At 39.2% G+C, this 12739-nt stretch overlaps 1 protein-coding gene across 6 annotated transcripts in view; it reads left to right on the top strand.

Moving 5' to 3' along the window:
* Positions 1-12739, top strand: part of CDK12 (cyclin dependent kinase 12) — an 89468-nt gene that overhangs the window by 33282 nt on the left and 43447 nt on the right. For all 6 annotated transcript variants that reach the window (XM_059150097.1, XM_059150100.1, XM_059150096.1 and 3 more), the window contains exons 7-11: positions 1301-1357; positions 1720-1821; positions 9995-10072; positions 10989-11105; positions 12346-12477. In XM_059150097.1, the coding sequence (XP_059006080.1) occupies positions 1301-1357; positions 1720-1821; positions 9995-10072; positions 10989-11105; positions 12346-12477 (486 nt within the window). The remainder of the gene's footprint in view (positions 1-1300; positions 1358-1719; positions 1822-9994; positions 10073-10988; positions 11106-12345; positions 12478-12739) is intronic.

Below are 12739 nucleotides of genomic sequence, written 5' to 3'. Positions count from 1 at the left end.
GTGGGGCGCCTGGAGGATTCAGTGGGTTGAGCCCCATAGGGCTCTCTGCTCAGCAGGGAACCCCTTTCCCCCTCCCCCTCTGCCTGCCTCTCTACCTACTTGTGATCTCTCTCTCTCTCTCTCTGCCAAATAAATAAATAAAATCTTAAAAAAAAAAAAAAAAAAAAAACAAAAGAAAAGAAATACAAGTTTAGGGCCCGAATGGCTACAACTTTTTCTTTCTTTCTTTTTTTTAAATAAAGTTCCTTTTTTTTTTAAAAGATTTTTGTGGGAACCCAGGCACCCCTAAGGGTCTGACTCTTGATACTAGCTTAGGTCTTGATTTTAGTCATGAGTTTAAGCCCCATGTTGGGCTCTGTGCCAGGTGTGGAGCCTACTTTAAAAAAAAAAGAAAAGAAAAATGAGCCAGATCTTCTGAATTGCATCTCTGGGAATGAAGCCCAAGAAACCTTTAATAAGGTTTCCAAGTGATTCTTATTTCATATTAAAGTTTTTGAGAACCCATCTAAGATCATAGTTGTATGTCTTTATGGTATAGGAAGTAATGGCAATATGTTGGTAAAAGGGGCCTAATTCATCATAAAATTGTGTGCTCAGTTCAAAGTCATGTTCTCTGAAAAAATCTGCTGTAGCCATGGTATTGTTGTGGTTTACTTTTTATTATGAAAAAATAAATTACAAGGAAAAATTGAGGCACTAATATAGTAATTAACATGTACAGTTAGTATTTTACTATATTTGCTTCCTTTCAGTTTTTCTGCTTGAATTATTTTAAAGTAAATTACAGACATCATTATGTTCAACCCTAAATGCTCCAGAAGATTATTACTGATTATCTTCTAACACTCAGTTCATATTTCATGTTTTTCTCACGTTAAAATATCCTTTGGATAGCTGGTCTCTTCAAATCAGATCAAAGTTTATAAACTGGATTTGGTTGTTAGGCCTCTTAAATCTCTCTTAATCTAGAACAATTCATTACGTTTTTCCCCAATAATAAGCATTTAATCTAGCAGGTTTTAGTGACTTATTTACCAAGAAATAAGTATTTATTTAAGGGTCAAATCCAAAAACATAGTAGTACTCAAAAAAGAAAGCCATAGGCTTTGTAAACCAAAGTAGTCAAAAGAGCCTTAATCTGGGAGAGTGACCGACCATTAAGAACAGAACTAAGAGAACATAGGTTAAAATTTCATTGTTGTAATTCCTTTAACTCCCAAATTTATGCCTTACTGTTTGGGTATAATGAGGAGGCTGCTATTGTTACTTTTTATAAAAATGATTTTTTTTTCTTTTACAGTGGGCAAATCAAACTAGCAGATTTTGGACTTGCACGGCTCTATAACTCTGAAGAGAGGTGAGGCATTCCTCAGAATTACCTGTGTGAAAAAAGAAAGAATCCTTTTTATTCTTGGATATTCTAATATTCTGCAAGTTACAATAATTTTCAGAGTTTCCTAATTTTCTAAATGTGTTAATTCTGTCTAAATTCTTGAATCAGGCTTAGCCTGAAATAAATCAACCCAAATTGGAATGCAGGTTACTTTTTCATCTCCTACCTTCTGTCCAGTTCACTTTTGAACTATTAGATTGCTATGGAGCTGTTTTGACAATCCACTTTTCAAGTTCTATTTGCATTTACTTGTACAAGTTTTTTTGTTTTATTTTTTCCATCAGAACCCATTGTAAATTTATGTCATGGTTGTTTTTACATTTCAGTCGCCCTTACACAAACAAAGTCATCACTTTGTGGTACCGACCTCCAGAACTTCTGCTGGGAGAGGAGCGTTATACACCAGCCATTGATGTTTGGAGCTGTGGGTAAGTCTCTCTGTGCTTTCTCTTTGATTTTAATTTACATGTTAAACTTGTATCTGTTTTCTCTCTACAATGGCTTTTTGTAGTTTTTTTTAAGCTTGAAAGGATGGGGATAAACTTTTAGCCAGAATTCAGAGAAATCTGTTGAATATTTCCTTTTTAAATTTTATTTATTTATTTATTAGAGATTTTGTTTATTTATTTGACAGAGAGAAATCACAAGTAGATGGAGAGGCAGGCAGAGAGAGAGAGAGGGAGGCAGGCTCCCTGCCGAACAGAGAGCCCGATGTGGGGCTCGATCCCAGGACCCTGAGATCATGACCTGAGCCGAAGGCAGCGGCTTAACCCACTGAGCCACCCAGGCGCCCCTCCTTTTTTTTAAAGATTTTATTTATTTATTTGACAGAGAGATCACAAGTAGGCAAAGAGGGGGAAGCAGGCTCCCCACCACTCAGAGAGCTCAATGCAGGACTAGATCCCAGGACCCTGAGATCATGACCTGAGCCGAAGACAGCGGCTTAACCCACTGAGCCACCCAGATACCCCTGTTGAGTATTTCCTAATAACAGAGACATACTTTTTTAAAAAACATTTCCCCAAATGTCTTTTTCTTTCCTTTTAACTGAGTTTGAATTAAGGTCCAAATACATTCAGTTAAGGTCCATAGATTACAATTGTTTCAGGTCTTTTTTATTTTTATTTTTATTTTTTTAAGATTTTATTTATTTATTTATATTTATATTTTTATTTATTTTTTTTTTAAAGATTTTATTTATTTATTTGACAGAGAGATGACAAGCAGGCAGAGGCAGGCAGAGAGAGAGGAGGAAGCAGGCTCCCCGCTGAGCAGAGAGCCTGATGTGGGGCTTGATCCCAGGACCCCGAGATCATGACCTGAGCTGAAGGCAGCGGCTTAACCCACTGAGCCACCCAGGCGCCCCTATATATTTATTTTTAAAAAGATTTTATTTATTTATTTATTGGACAGAGATCACAAGTAGGCAGAGAGGCAGGCAGAGAGAGAGGGGAAAGCAGGCTCCCTGCTGAGCAGAGAGCCCCACGCAGGGCTCGATCCCAGGACCCTGAGATCATGATTTGAGCCGAAGGCAGAGGCTTTAACACACTGAGCCACCCAGGTGCCCCTCGGGTCTTTTAATTATAACTTTGTCCTCCATCACTTGGAGGAGTCTCCCCAGCTTATAATTTTGTTAGAAGAAGCTGGATCATTTGTCTTACAGAGTTTCCCACAGTGTGGATTTTGCTGATTGCATCCTCACTGTGTTTTTTGTTGTTACTTTAGCGTGGTCTTTGTCCCTTTTTATTTCCTGTAAATTGTAGGTGAATTTAAGTTTGATTACCAATCACCCACTGACCCTGAAACTACTTTACAGGTGGTTTTGTGTACTTCTAATTATAGCCAATGATACATTAAAGTTGGGGGTAGGAGGCATTGGGAACCTCTGGCCAGAGTACAGACAATAACTGGATAAATTATCTGTAGAGAATTTAAAAGCAATAAAATAATCCACTACAAATTAGTGTGCTTTCTATTATCAGATTATAGAGGCAGTTCTAAACAATGTATGCTAAAATATTCATTCCTAACAGGGCAGATTTACACACACACACACACACACGCCCCACTTTATACAATATACAATTATCTCTTTTTGAAGTGTTATCAGTTATTAATGATCCACTGTCACTCATTCATTTGTGGTTGTTTTGTGGTGGTGATATTGTAATTATATTATTCCTTCCTGGAATAAAGAGAACAATCTATTTTACTAACCCTGGGTACAAATCCTATAGGAAAAGTAGAGAGTGATAAAGCTTTAATTCTTTCATTATATTTACCAGTTTTAAAAAGATATTGAGGGGGGCACCAGGGTGGCTTGCTCAGGTGGTTAATTGTCTGCCTTCAGCTTGGGTCATGATTCCCCCTGGAATCATGGGGATCGAGCCCCGTGTTGGGGTCCCTGCTTAGTAGAGTCTGCTTTCCTCTCTGCCTCTGCCTATCGAGCCTGCTCATGCTCTTTCTCTCTCTCTCAAATAAATAAATAAAATCTTTTTTTAAAAAAAAAAAGATAGGTGGTTTCCTAATATCCTTCAAAGATGGCCAAAGAGAGGGTGTTTTTTGTTTTAGTTTCATTATGAACTCAAGGATTTAAACTTTTTGGGGGGGTGGGATTTAAACTTTTTTAAGATCCTTCTATTTATTGAGAGAGAGAGAATGTGCGGGAGATGGTGGTAGAGACAGAGAGAGAGAGAATTCCAGGCGGACTCTCCACGGAGTGCAGAGCCTGATGTAGGGCTTGATCCCATGACCCTAAGACCATGACCTGAGCTAAAATCAGGAGTCAGATGCTCAACTGACTGAGCCACCCAGGTGCCCCAATTTTTTAATGTGTTTTAAACTTACGATTATCATTTTATTCCTATTCACATTTTCTAGTCTTTGGCCCGCAGAAGTTTAGTGGGTCCTTCCAACACTCCAAGCACTTGATAAATAGCCTTGCTTGTTTTCTGGTTCCAAGCTCAACCTGTTCATTTCATGCGCCACACCTGGAATCAGCCATTCTCTCAAGAGTCTTAGTTCCTTTTGGGAAAATGATATTTAGAGACCATAATTTGTGTTAGGAACGTAGACATTTTGGGGGTGCCTAGATGGCTTAGTGAGTTAAGCATCTGACATTTTTTTTTTTAAGACTTTATTTATTCATTTGATGGAGAGAGTGAGAACATGCACAAATAGGAGGAATGGCAGAAGGAGAGGGAGAAGCAGGCTCCGTGCCAAGCAGGGAGCAGGACACTGGGCTCAATTCCAGGACCCTGGGAACATGACCTGAGCCGAAGGCAGACACTTAACTAAGCCACCCAGGCGCCCACACATGACCCATTCTTTTTTTTTCTTTTTTTTTTTTTTAAGATTTTATTTATTTATTTGATAGAGAGAGATCACAGGTAGGCAGAGAGGCAGGCAGAGAAAGAGAGAGGAGGAAGCAGACTCCCTGCTGAGCAGAGAGCCCGATGCGGGACTCGATCCCAGGACCCTGAGATCATGACTTGAGCCGAAGGCAGCGGCCTAACCCACTGAGCCACCCAGGCGCCCGACATGACCCATTCTATACACAGATAGGGAACCTGGACTTTAGGCTTAAGAGAGCTTGCCCTGGGTCTCCTGGTAGTGGAATTATAGAGCTCACATTTGAACCCAGACCTTTTGGGTGATTTCATTATATGTCACTGTAGTGTTTAAGCCTCCCAACACATGCACAGTTTCCCCCTTACCTAAATGGCCTCACCAGATGTTCCATCCCAGCCACCACTGACCAAGCACCTACATACTTCTTCCTGACACTTATGTCAATCCAGCCCTAGGAGATAGCAGTTATAGTTGTTGGTTTTGTTTTGTTTTTTTAACTGTAGGTAGATAGACAGAGGCCTAACTACCTGAGACACCCAGGCACCTCAACAGCCGACTCTTGGTTTCTGCTCAGATCATGATCTCAGGGTTGTGAGATTATTTTATTTTTTTAAGATTTTATTTGAGTGAGGGAGAGAGAGAGAGAGCAAGCACACACGAGCAAGGGGAGAAACAGAAGGAGAGAGAGAAGCAGAGTCACCACTGAGCAGGGACCCCAATGCGGGGCTTGATCCCAGGAACCTGAGATCATGACCTGAGCCAAAAGCAGACACTTCACCAACTGAGCCACCTGGGTGTCCTGGAAGTTAGTTAATTGTTTTTGATACTGTATGATTTATGCATATACATTCTGTCCTTGACCTCTATATCTTAGGGTTCTGACATAGATACTTGCAGGTGGAGCATATCCTTTTTTTCCCATTCATTCCCTCCTGTATTGATGTCAGTCTTTAAAAGGAGCACTGCAGGGATTTTATTTCAAAATTCAAAAGGGTGATAGATAAAGAGAGCATAATCTCTATGGTAGCCTTCCGAACTCCAATGAAGCTTTAGTTAAATTTTACTAACTCAGGCTGGGTGTGTTTGTGTTCTGGACTATTTGCTTTAACAGTATTAGCATTTAAATTGTCACAACTAGGCTCTAAAGTTAACGCCCCATTAAGATACACAGGGAAAGTTCATAGCTCTGTTGGTATTATTATTTCAGTGAGCAGCCTCCACCTCAGTGTAGTAGCAGAGTGTTGATTACATAATAATGTCTTCCCCACCAAAGATCTAGAAACTGAAATAAAAGAAAACAAAACACAAGGAAATTAAAATTATAGATTAGATTTTAAAGCCCAGTAACTTCACTAAATTAAGAATTTGCTAGATGTGAGCTTACTACTTTGGTAATCTGTGGATGTCTCTGTGAAGGAAAAACTAGAAAAACTAGTACAACAAAGTATGCCTAGATTCTGAAAACCACCTGGGTTTGTTTTTTTTCTTCCTTATGTTACCAGTTGTGACAACACTATTTGAAATTTGATTTAGTGGTTAATGTCGGAGATAGAGTTAAGTTTTACTTTTTTATATTTTTAAAGATTTATTATTTTTAGAAAGAGAAAGTAGAGGGAGGGGCGTAAGGAGAGAAACTCAAGCAGACTCTGACGTGAGGATCAATCCCAGGACCCTGAGATCATGACCCAAGCCGAAATCCACAGTTGGATGCTTAACTGACTGAGTCATCCAGGCACCCCTGCATTTACTTTTCTAATTTCTGGATAAGGTTTGAGTGAATATAAAGTAAGAGTTTGTCATTTGAGGGACACCTGTGTGGCTCAGTCAGTTAAGCATCTGCCTTTGGCTGAGGTCATGATCCCAGGGTCCTGGGATCGAGTCCCACATCGGGCTCCCTGCTCATTGGGGAGCCTGCTTCTCCCTCTGCCTGCCACTCCCTCTGCTTCTGCCGTTACACTGTCTCACTTGCTCTCTCTCTGGCAAATAAATAAATAAATAAATAAATAAAATCTTAAAAAAAAAGAATTTGTCATTTGAGGTTAACAAATGTTAATAGAAAGGTGCTAATAACTTTTTTTTTTTTTTAATTTTATTTATTTGTTTGACAGACAGATTACAAGTAGGCAGAGAGGCAGGCAGATAGAGAGAGAGGAGGAAGCAGGCTCTGTGCCAAGCAGGAAGCCCAATGCGGGGCTCGATCCCAGGACCCTGGGACCATGACCTGAGCCGAAGGCAGCGGCTTTAACCCACTGAGCCACCCAGGTGCCCCAAAAGGTGCTAATAACTTTGAAAACTAGATTTGTTTTGCTTCTCCAATTTAGTTAAGCTAAAGAATTCAGAGTGAAATGATAAATACTGCTTTTGTATTTGTAAATGTGATTTCAAAACACAGGCCAGAGAAGAGTTTTTTTTTTTTTTAAAGTTTTTTATTTATTTCACAGACAGACCACAAGTAGGCAGAGAGGCAGGCAGAAAGAGAGAGGAGGAGGAGGCAGGCTCCCTGCTGAGCAGAGAGCCCGATGTGAGGCTCGATCCCAGGACCCTGGGATCATGACCTGCGCCGAAGGCAGAGACTTTAACCACTGAGCCACCCAGGCGCCCCCCAGAGAAGAGATTTTTTTATCCATTTTCTTTGTTTTCCCACTTTTCAAAAAAAAAAACTTGAGGAATACAAAAATGTAGAGTATTCATGGTTGGTTTGTTTTTTTTATTCATTTGTTTTGAATTTACATTGATAGGGATGATAGGTTAGATAGGTGATGGAAATTAAGGCGTTCACTTATGATGAGCACTGGGTGATGTATGAACATGTTGAATTACTGTATTGTACACCTGAAACTAATATAACACTGAATGAAAATTTAGATTAATTTTTATATAATTTCATATGTACAGAAAGTTCCTAGAAAAGTACAAAGAACTTTAGTATAGACTTCATCCATATTCACTAAAATTTTTAACCTTTTGAAGTATATAATAAACTGCATGTGTTTAAAATGTACAGTTTAAGTTTTGACATATACACCAGTGAAACCATCACCACAACCAAGATAATGATGACTTCTAAAAGTTTCCCTCTGTTCCTTTGTAATCTCTCTTTCCTGTCAAGACTAGCCCATTCCTAGGCAACCCCTGTTCTGCTTTCTATCACTGTAGATTGATTTCTATTTCTAGAATTTTATGTAAATGGAATCATGCAGTATATGTTCTTTTTCCCTCTGTATCTTTTGCTCAGCACAATTATTTTGAGATTTATTCATGTTAGATTCACTAATTGCTAACATCTTGCCACATTTGCTTTTATATTCGTGTTTGCACACCCCATCTTTTTTCCAGAACTGTCCAAAAGTAGTTGTATATATCATAATCTTTCCCTTCTTACTGTTTGATGTACATTTTTTTTTTTAAGATTTTCTTTATTTATTTGACAGAGATCACAAGTAGGCAGAGAAAGAGGTTGGGGGAAGCAGGCTTCCCACTGAGCAGAGAGCCTGACTCGGGGCTCCATCCCAGGACCCTGGGATCATGACCCGAGCCAAAGGCAGAGGCTTTAACCCACTGAGCCACCCAGGCGCCCCTAATGTACATTCTTTTAAAGATTTTATTCATTTATTTGACAGAGAGAGAGCATAAGCAGGGGGAGCTGGAAGCAGAGGGAGAGGGAGAATTAGACTCCCCGCTGAGCAGAGAGCTCATAATCCCAGGACCCTGGGATCATGACCTGAGTCGAAGGCAGATGTTTAACCACCTAGTCGCCCTTGTGCTCACTTCGGCAGCACGTATAATAGCCATCTAGTCGCCCTTAATGCACATTTCTTAAGAACAAAGATATTCTCATGTATAATCACAGTACCATTATCAAATTCAGAAAATTTAACCTTGATACACTATCTTTTAAGTCATATAGCTTACATTCCATGTTCTTATTTTTTTAGTATACTAATAATATGCTAGAAACAATACCTCACCTCATAGAGGATTTAATCCAGTATCATGTATTACATTTAGTTCTCTTTTTTTCTTTTTAACTTTTTAAAGATTTATTTATTTTAGTGAGAAAGTGCATGAGTGGGAAATAGAATCTCAAGCAGACCCCATGGTAAGCGTACGGAGCCCAATGCAGGGTTGGATCCTAGGATCCTGAGCTGAAACCAAGAGTCAGATGCTAACTGTGCCACGAAGGCACCCCTACTTCTCATTCTTTACTCTGGAACAGTCCTTAGGCTTTGTCTTTCATGACATTTCACATTTTGGGGGTTTTGTTTTGTTTTGTTTTTAAGATTTTATTTATTTGATACAGAGAAAGAGAAATCACAGGTAGGCAGAGCAGCAGGGGGAGAGAGAAGCAGGTTCCCTGCTGAGCAGAGATCCTGATGTGGGGCCCCATCCCAGGACCATCAGGACCTGAGCTGAAGGCAGACACCCAACTGGCTGAGCCACCCAGGCACCCCTAGATCTCAGTCTTTACTCTGAAACAGTCGTTAGCCTTTGTCTTTCATGACATTTAAACGTTTTTGAAGGTCACACTAGCTCTAGCTGCTAAATGGATTCAGATTATAAAGTTTTGGCTGGAATAATTCTGTAAGTGTTAAGTTACCATGTTGGTATTTATGTAAACCCTTTTCCCCTCTTATTGGTGATCCTAATTTTGGAACTTAAGGTGTTGTCTTTTTCCCCATTAAATAGTTACTAGTTTTCCTTTTGTGTAATTAAATAATTTGTGGAGACATATCTGGGGGGACTTTGTAAGTATTTCAGTATTATTTTGGAAGACATTTTCAAAATGGGAAAGACATTTAAGCATAATGTGTTTGAAAGTCCTGTTGAAACTGATATCTGATGACAATAAGAGGGCAATAGTGTATTGCATATTCTATAGAGCAAATGAATGGAAAAGCTAATTTCTTTATAGGATCTGCTGAGCATCCTTGTAAAATTGAAGTATGAGTTTTTTTTAGTCTTTACTTCCTTAATTTACAATGGAATTGATAGAAAAGGATTCTGTTCATTTTCTCTGCTTATAGACTTTATAGGTGGCAAAAATTTGATCTCCTGGCAAATATAAATTCTTTATACTATCTATTCTCACTTCAAGAAATATTTTCTTTTTCAAAACTCAAGACACTGCAGTTTGGAGCTTATTTACAACATGGTATATCAGATGCATACAGATAGACTACAAAAGTCTATTGAGGCACAGGTTAGGCTCCAGGGATATCTCTCTTGACCTCTCAGTTTTACTCTTTCTAGATGCATCCTTGGGGAATTGTTCACAAAGAAGCCTATTTTTCAAGCCAATCTGGAACTGGCTCAGCTGGAGCTGATCAGGTACAGCTATGCATGTGCTCTGGGTGCCGAGGTATGATAGGTGATCTTATTTTCTAATTTCTAATATTTTTTGTTCATTCTACTAAGTAAGTTTATGCTTCTTATGTCCAAGAAAGTTTCTTAGTCAGATTCACCACGTATTTTGTCATGGGATGTAGATGTAAAGAAGTTGTAATCCCCTTTTTTAGGTCTTACTAAAGGTGTTACCTCTTAGGTTCCTCCTTTTTAGACTTTTTAGATCTTTGCATTTTTTTTTTTTTTTTAATTCTTCATATTAAAGCATGCCATTTTCAGTGTGGCTGTTTCATTCCTAGGTTAGATTAAGATCAGATTTATTTAGCAAACAATTATTGTGCCTGTTCTATTACAAATTCCTTTCTCTGTTAAACTTTAGGATTTAGAAATATATAAGATAGGTCCTTGCCTTCAAAAAGCTCAGAATTTAGTAAGTGGTAAAGCATGTAAACAGATAATTAAAGGTAGCATATAACTCATTATTTGTTAAGCATTAAATTCAGTTGTCTATCAAAATTTCTTAGGCTCTCTTCTGCCAGTTTTCCCTATAGGGACATTATAGGATCAGCTTATCACTTTGAAATTAATACTATCTGAACAGAACAAAATTGATAATGAAAATCTTTATGGAGGTTTAAAAAAATGTTTTACAAAACCAAGTGTATGGTTAATTTTGGATTCTTTTGCCGGATTTTCTCTTCACTATCTTGTAACCAGTTGTTTCCTATTCCTTCTGTTCTTAAAGCAGTGAGGTCAGGTTTTATCTTTCTGCATGCCCTCTAATTTAATAAGCCAAGACTCCCCCAGACTTCAGGAGGTAATAATTTCTGCTTCTGTAATCTCCAGAATTCACAATGCTGACTTACTCACTTCTTGTTTTGGCTTTTTGCTTTGTTTTCAGTCGACTCTGTGGTAGCCCTTGTCCAGCTGTGTGGCCTGATGTTATCAAGCTGCCCTACTTCAATACCATGAAACCGAAGAAACAATATAGAAGGCGTCTACGAGAAGAATTCTCTTTGTAAGTTTGGCAAAAATGTACATCTGGTTTCTATGTTTAGCTGGTGTTTAGACTTGACTTTCTCCTGGCATAGGGAGTTAGTGTTGTCCCAACTTTTTATGGCAGCACACCACAGGAAAACATTTTATCTTTGAACAGTGTATGAATTTTACCATAGTGCTGTTGTAATTTTCTCTTATGGAGGTTTTATTTATTTATTTATTTATTTTCAAAAGATTTATTTATTTATTTATTTGTCAGAGAGAGAGAGAGAGAGAGATCACAAGTAGGCAGAGAGGCAGGCAGAGAGAGAGGAAGGGAAGCAGGCTCCCTGCTGAGCAGAGAGCCCGATGTGGGACTCGATTCCAGGGCCCTGAGATCATGACCTGAGCCGAAGGCAGCGGCATAACCCACTGAGCCACCCAGGCGCCCCTGGAGGTTTTATTTTATTTTTTTTATTTTTTTATTTATTGATTTGAGAGAGATTCAGAGAGAGACAGACAGACAGAGGGGAAGAGCAGCCTGACATGGGGCTCAGTCCCAAGACCTGGAGATAACTACCTGAGCCAAAGGCAGACACCCAACCATCTGAGCCATGCAGGCGCCCCTGCTTTATCTATTTATTTATTCATTTATTTCGATTTTATTTATTTATTTGAGAGAGAGGGAGTGTGAGAGAGAGAGCACGAGTAGGGCAGAGAGGGAGCTGGGCTGGGCAGAGGGAGAAGGAGAAGCACATTCCCCGCTGAGCAAGGAGCCTGATGTAGGACTCTATCCCAGGACCTTGAGATCATGACCTAAGCCAAAGGCAGTTGCCTAACCAGCTGAGCCACCCAGTGCCCCAATTTTTTTTTTTCTTTTTTTTAAGTTTTTATTTTATTTAAGTATTCCCTACACCCAACATGGGATTGGTACTCATGACCCCAAGATCAAGGGTTGCATGCTCTTCCAACTAAGTCAGCCAGGTGCCCCTGAAGGCTTTAGGTGATAGAAAATCATTTTATTGTGAACAATATGTAAGTTTTCTCATGGTCCTTTTGATCTTCCCACAATAAAAAAGAGAATGGAACTGCTGGCTTCATGTTTTCTACCTGTATTACAGCATTGCATGAATCCTGTGTGGGAGCAAATCTGCTTGCTTGTTTAGCCAGCTTCTAGCTCCTTTCCATGGTTACACATGGAGCTGGAAATTCAGAGACCTTTGGCAGAAGGTTACAGGTTTAAGAACTCTGGGATCATTTTGAATTTGTTCTTTCCACAGCATTCCTTCAGCAGCACTTGATTTACTGGACCACATGCTAACACTAGATCCTAGCAAACGTTGCACAGCTGAACAGACTTTACAGAGTGACTTCCTTAAAGATGTTGAGCTCAGCAAAATGGATCCTCCAGAGTAAGTGCTGCTGGCCAAGTAGTCACCCTAAACCTCTCACTAAGCCTCAGGAGATGAGAAACTCAAAATAATAGGTTTTTAGAAGGAACTCCAAATGACTAAGTCCAGAATGGAGAGGTACCCTTGAATATTATGATTGATAAGAGGTTTGTTTTATTGCTCTATGTTTTCTTTTTAAATAGGGAATAGATTTAGTTACGATATTTGTTCTAATTTGACTCGAGGTGTCTTTTGTCCCTGAATCCCCAGCATTTTGCCTTGT

Source organism: Mustela lutreola, chromosome 15 (assembly GCF_030435805.1).
Source record: "Mustela lutreola isolate mMusLut2 chromosome 15, mMusLut2.pri, whole genome shotgun sequence".
NCBI lineage: Eukaryota > Metazoa > Chordata > Mammalia > Carnivora > Mustelidae > Mustela > Mustela lutreola.
Note: the sequence above shows the minus strand (reverse complement) of the source record. Positions and strands in the feature narration are given on the sequence as shown.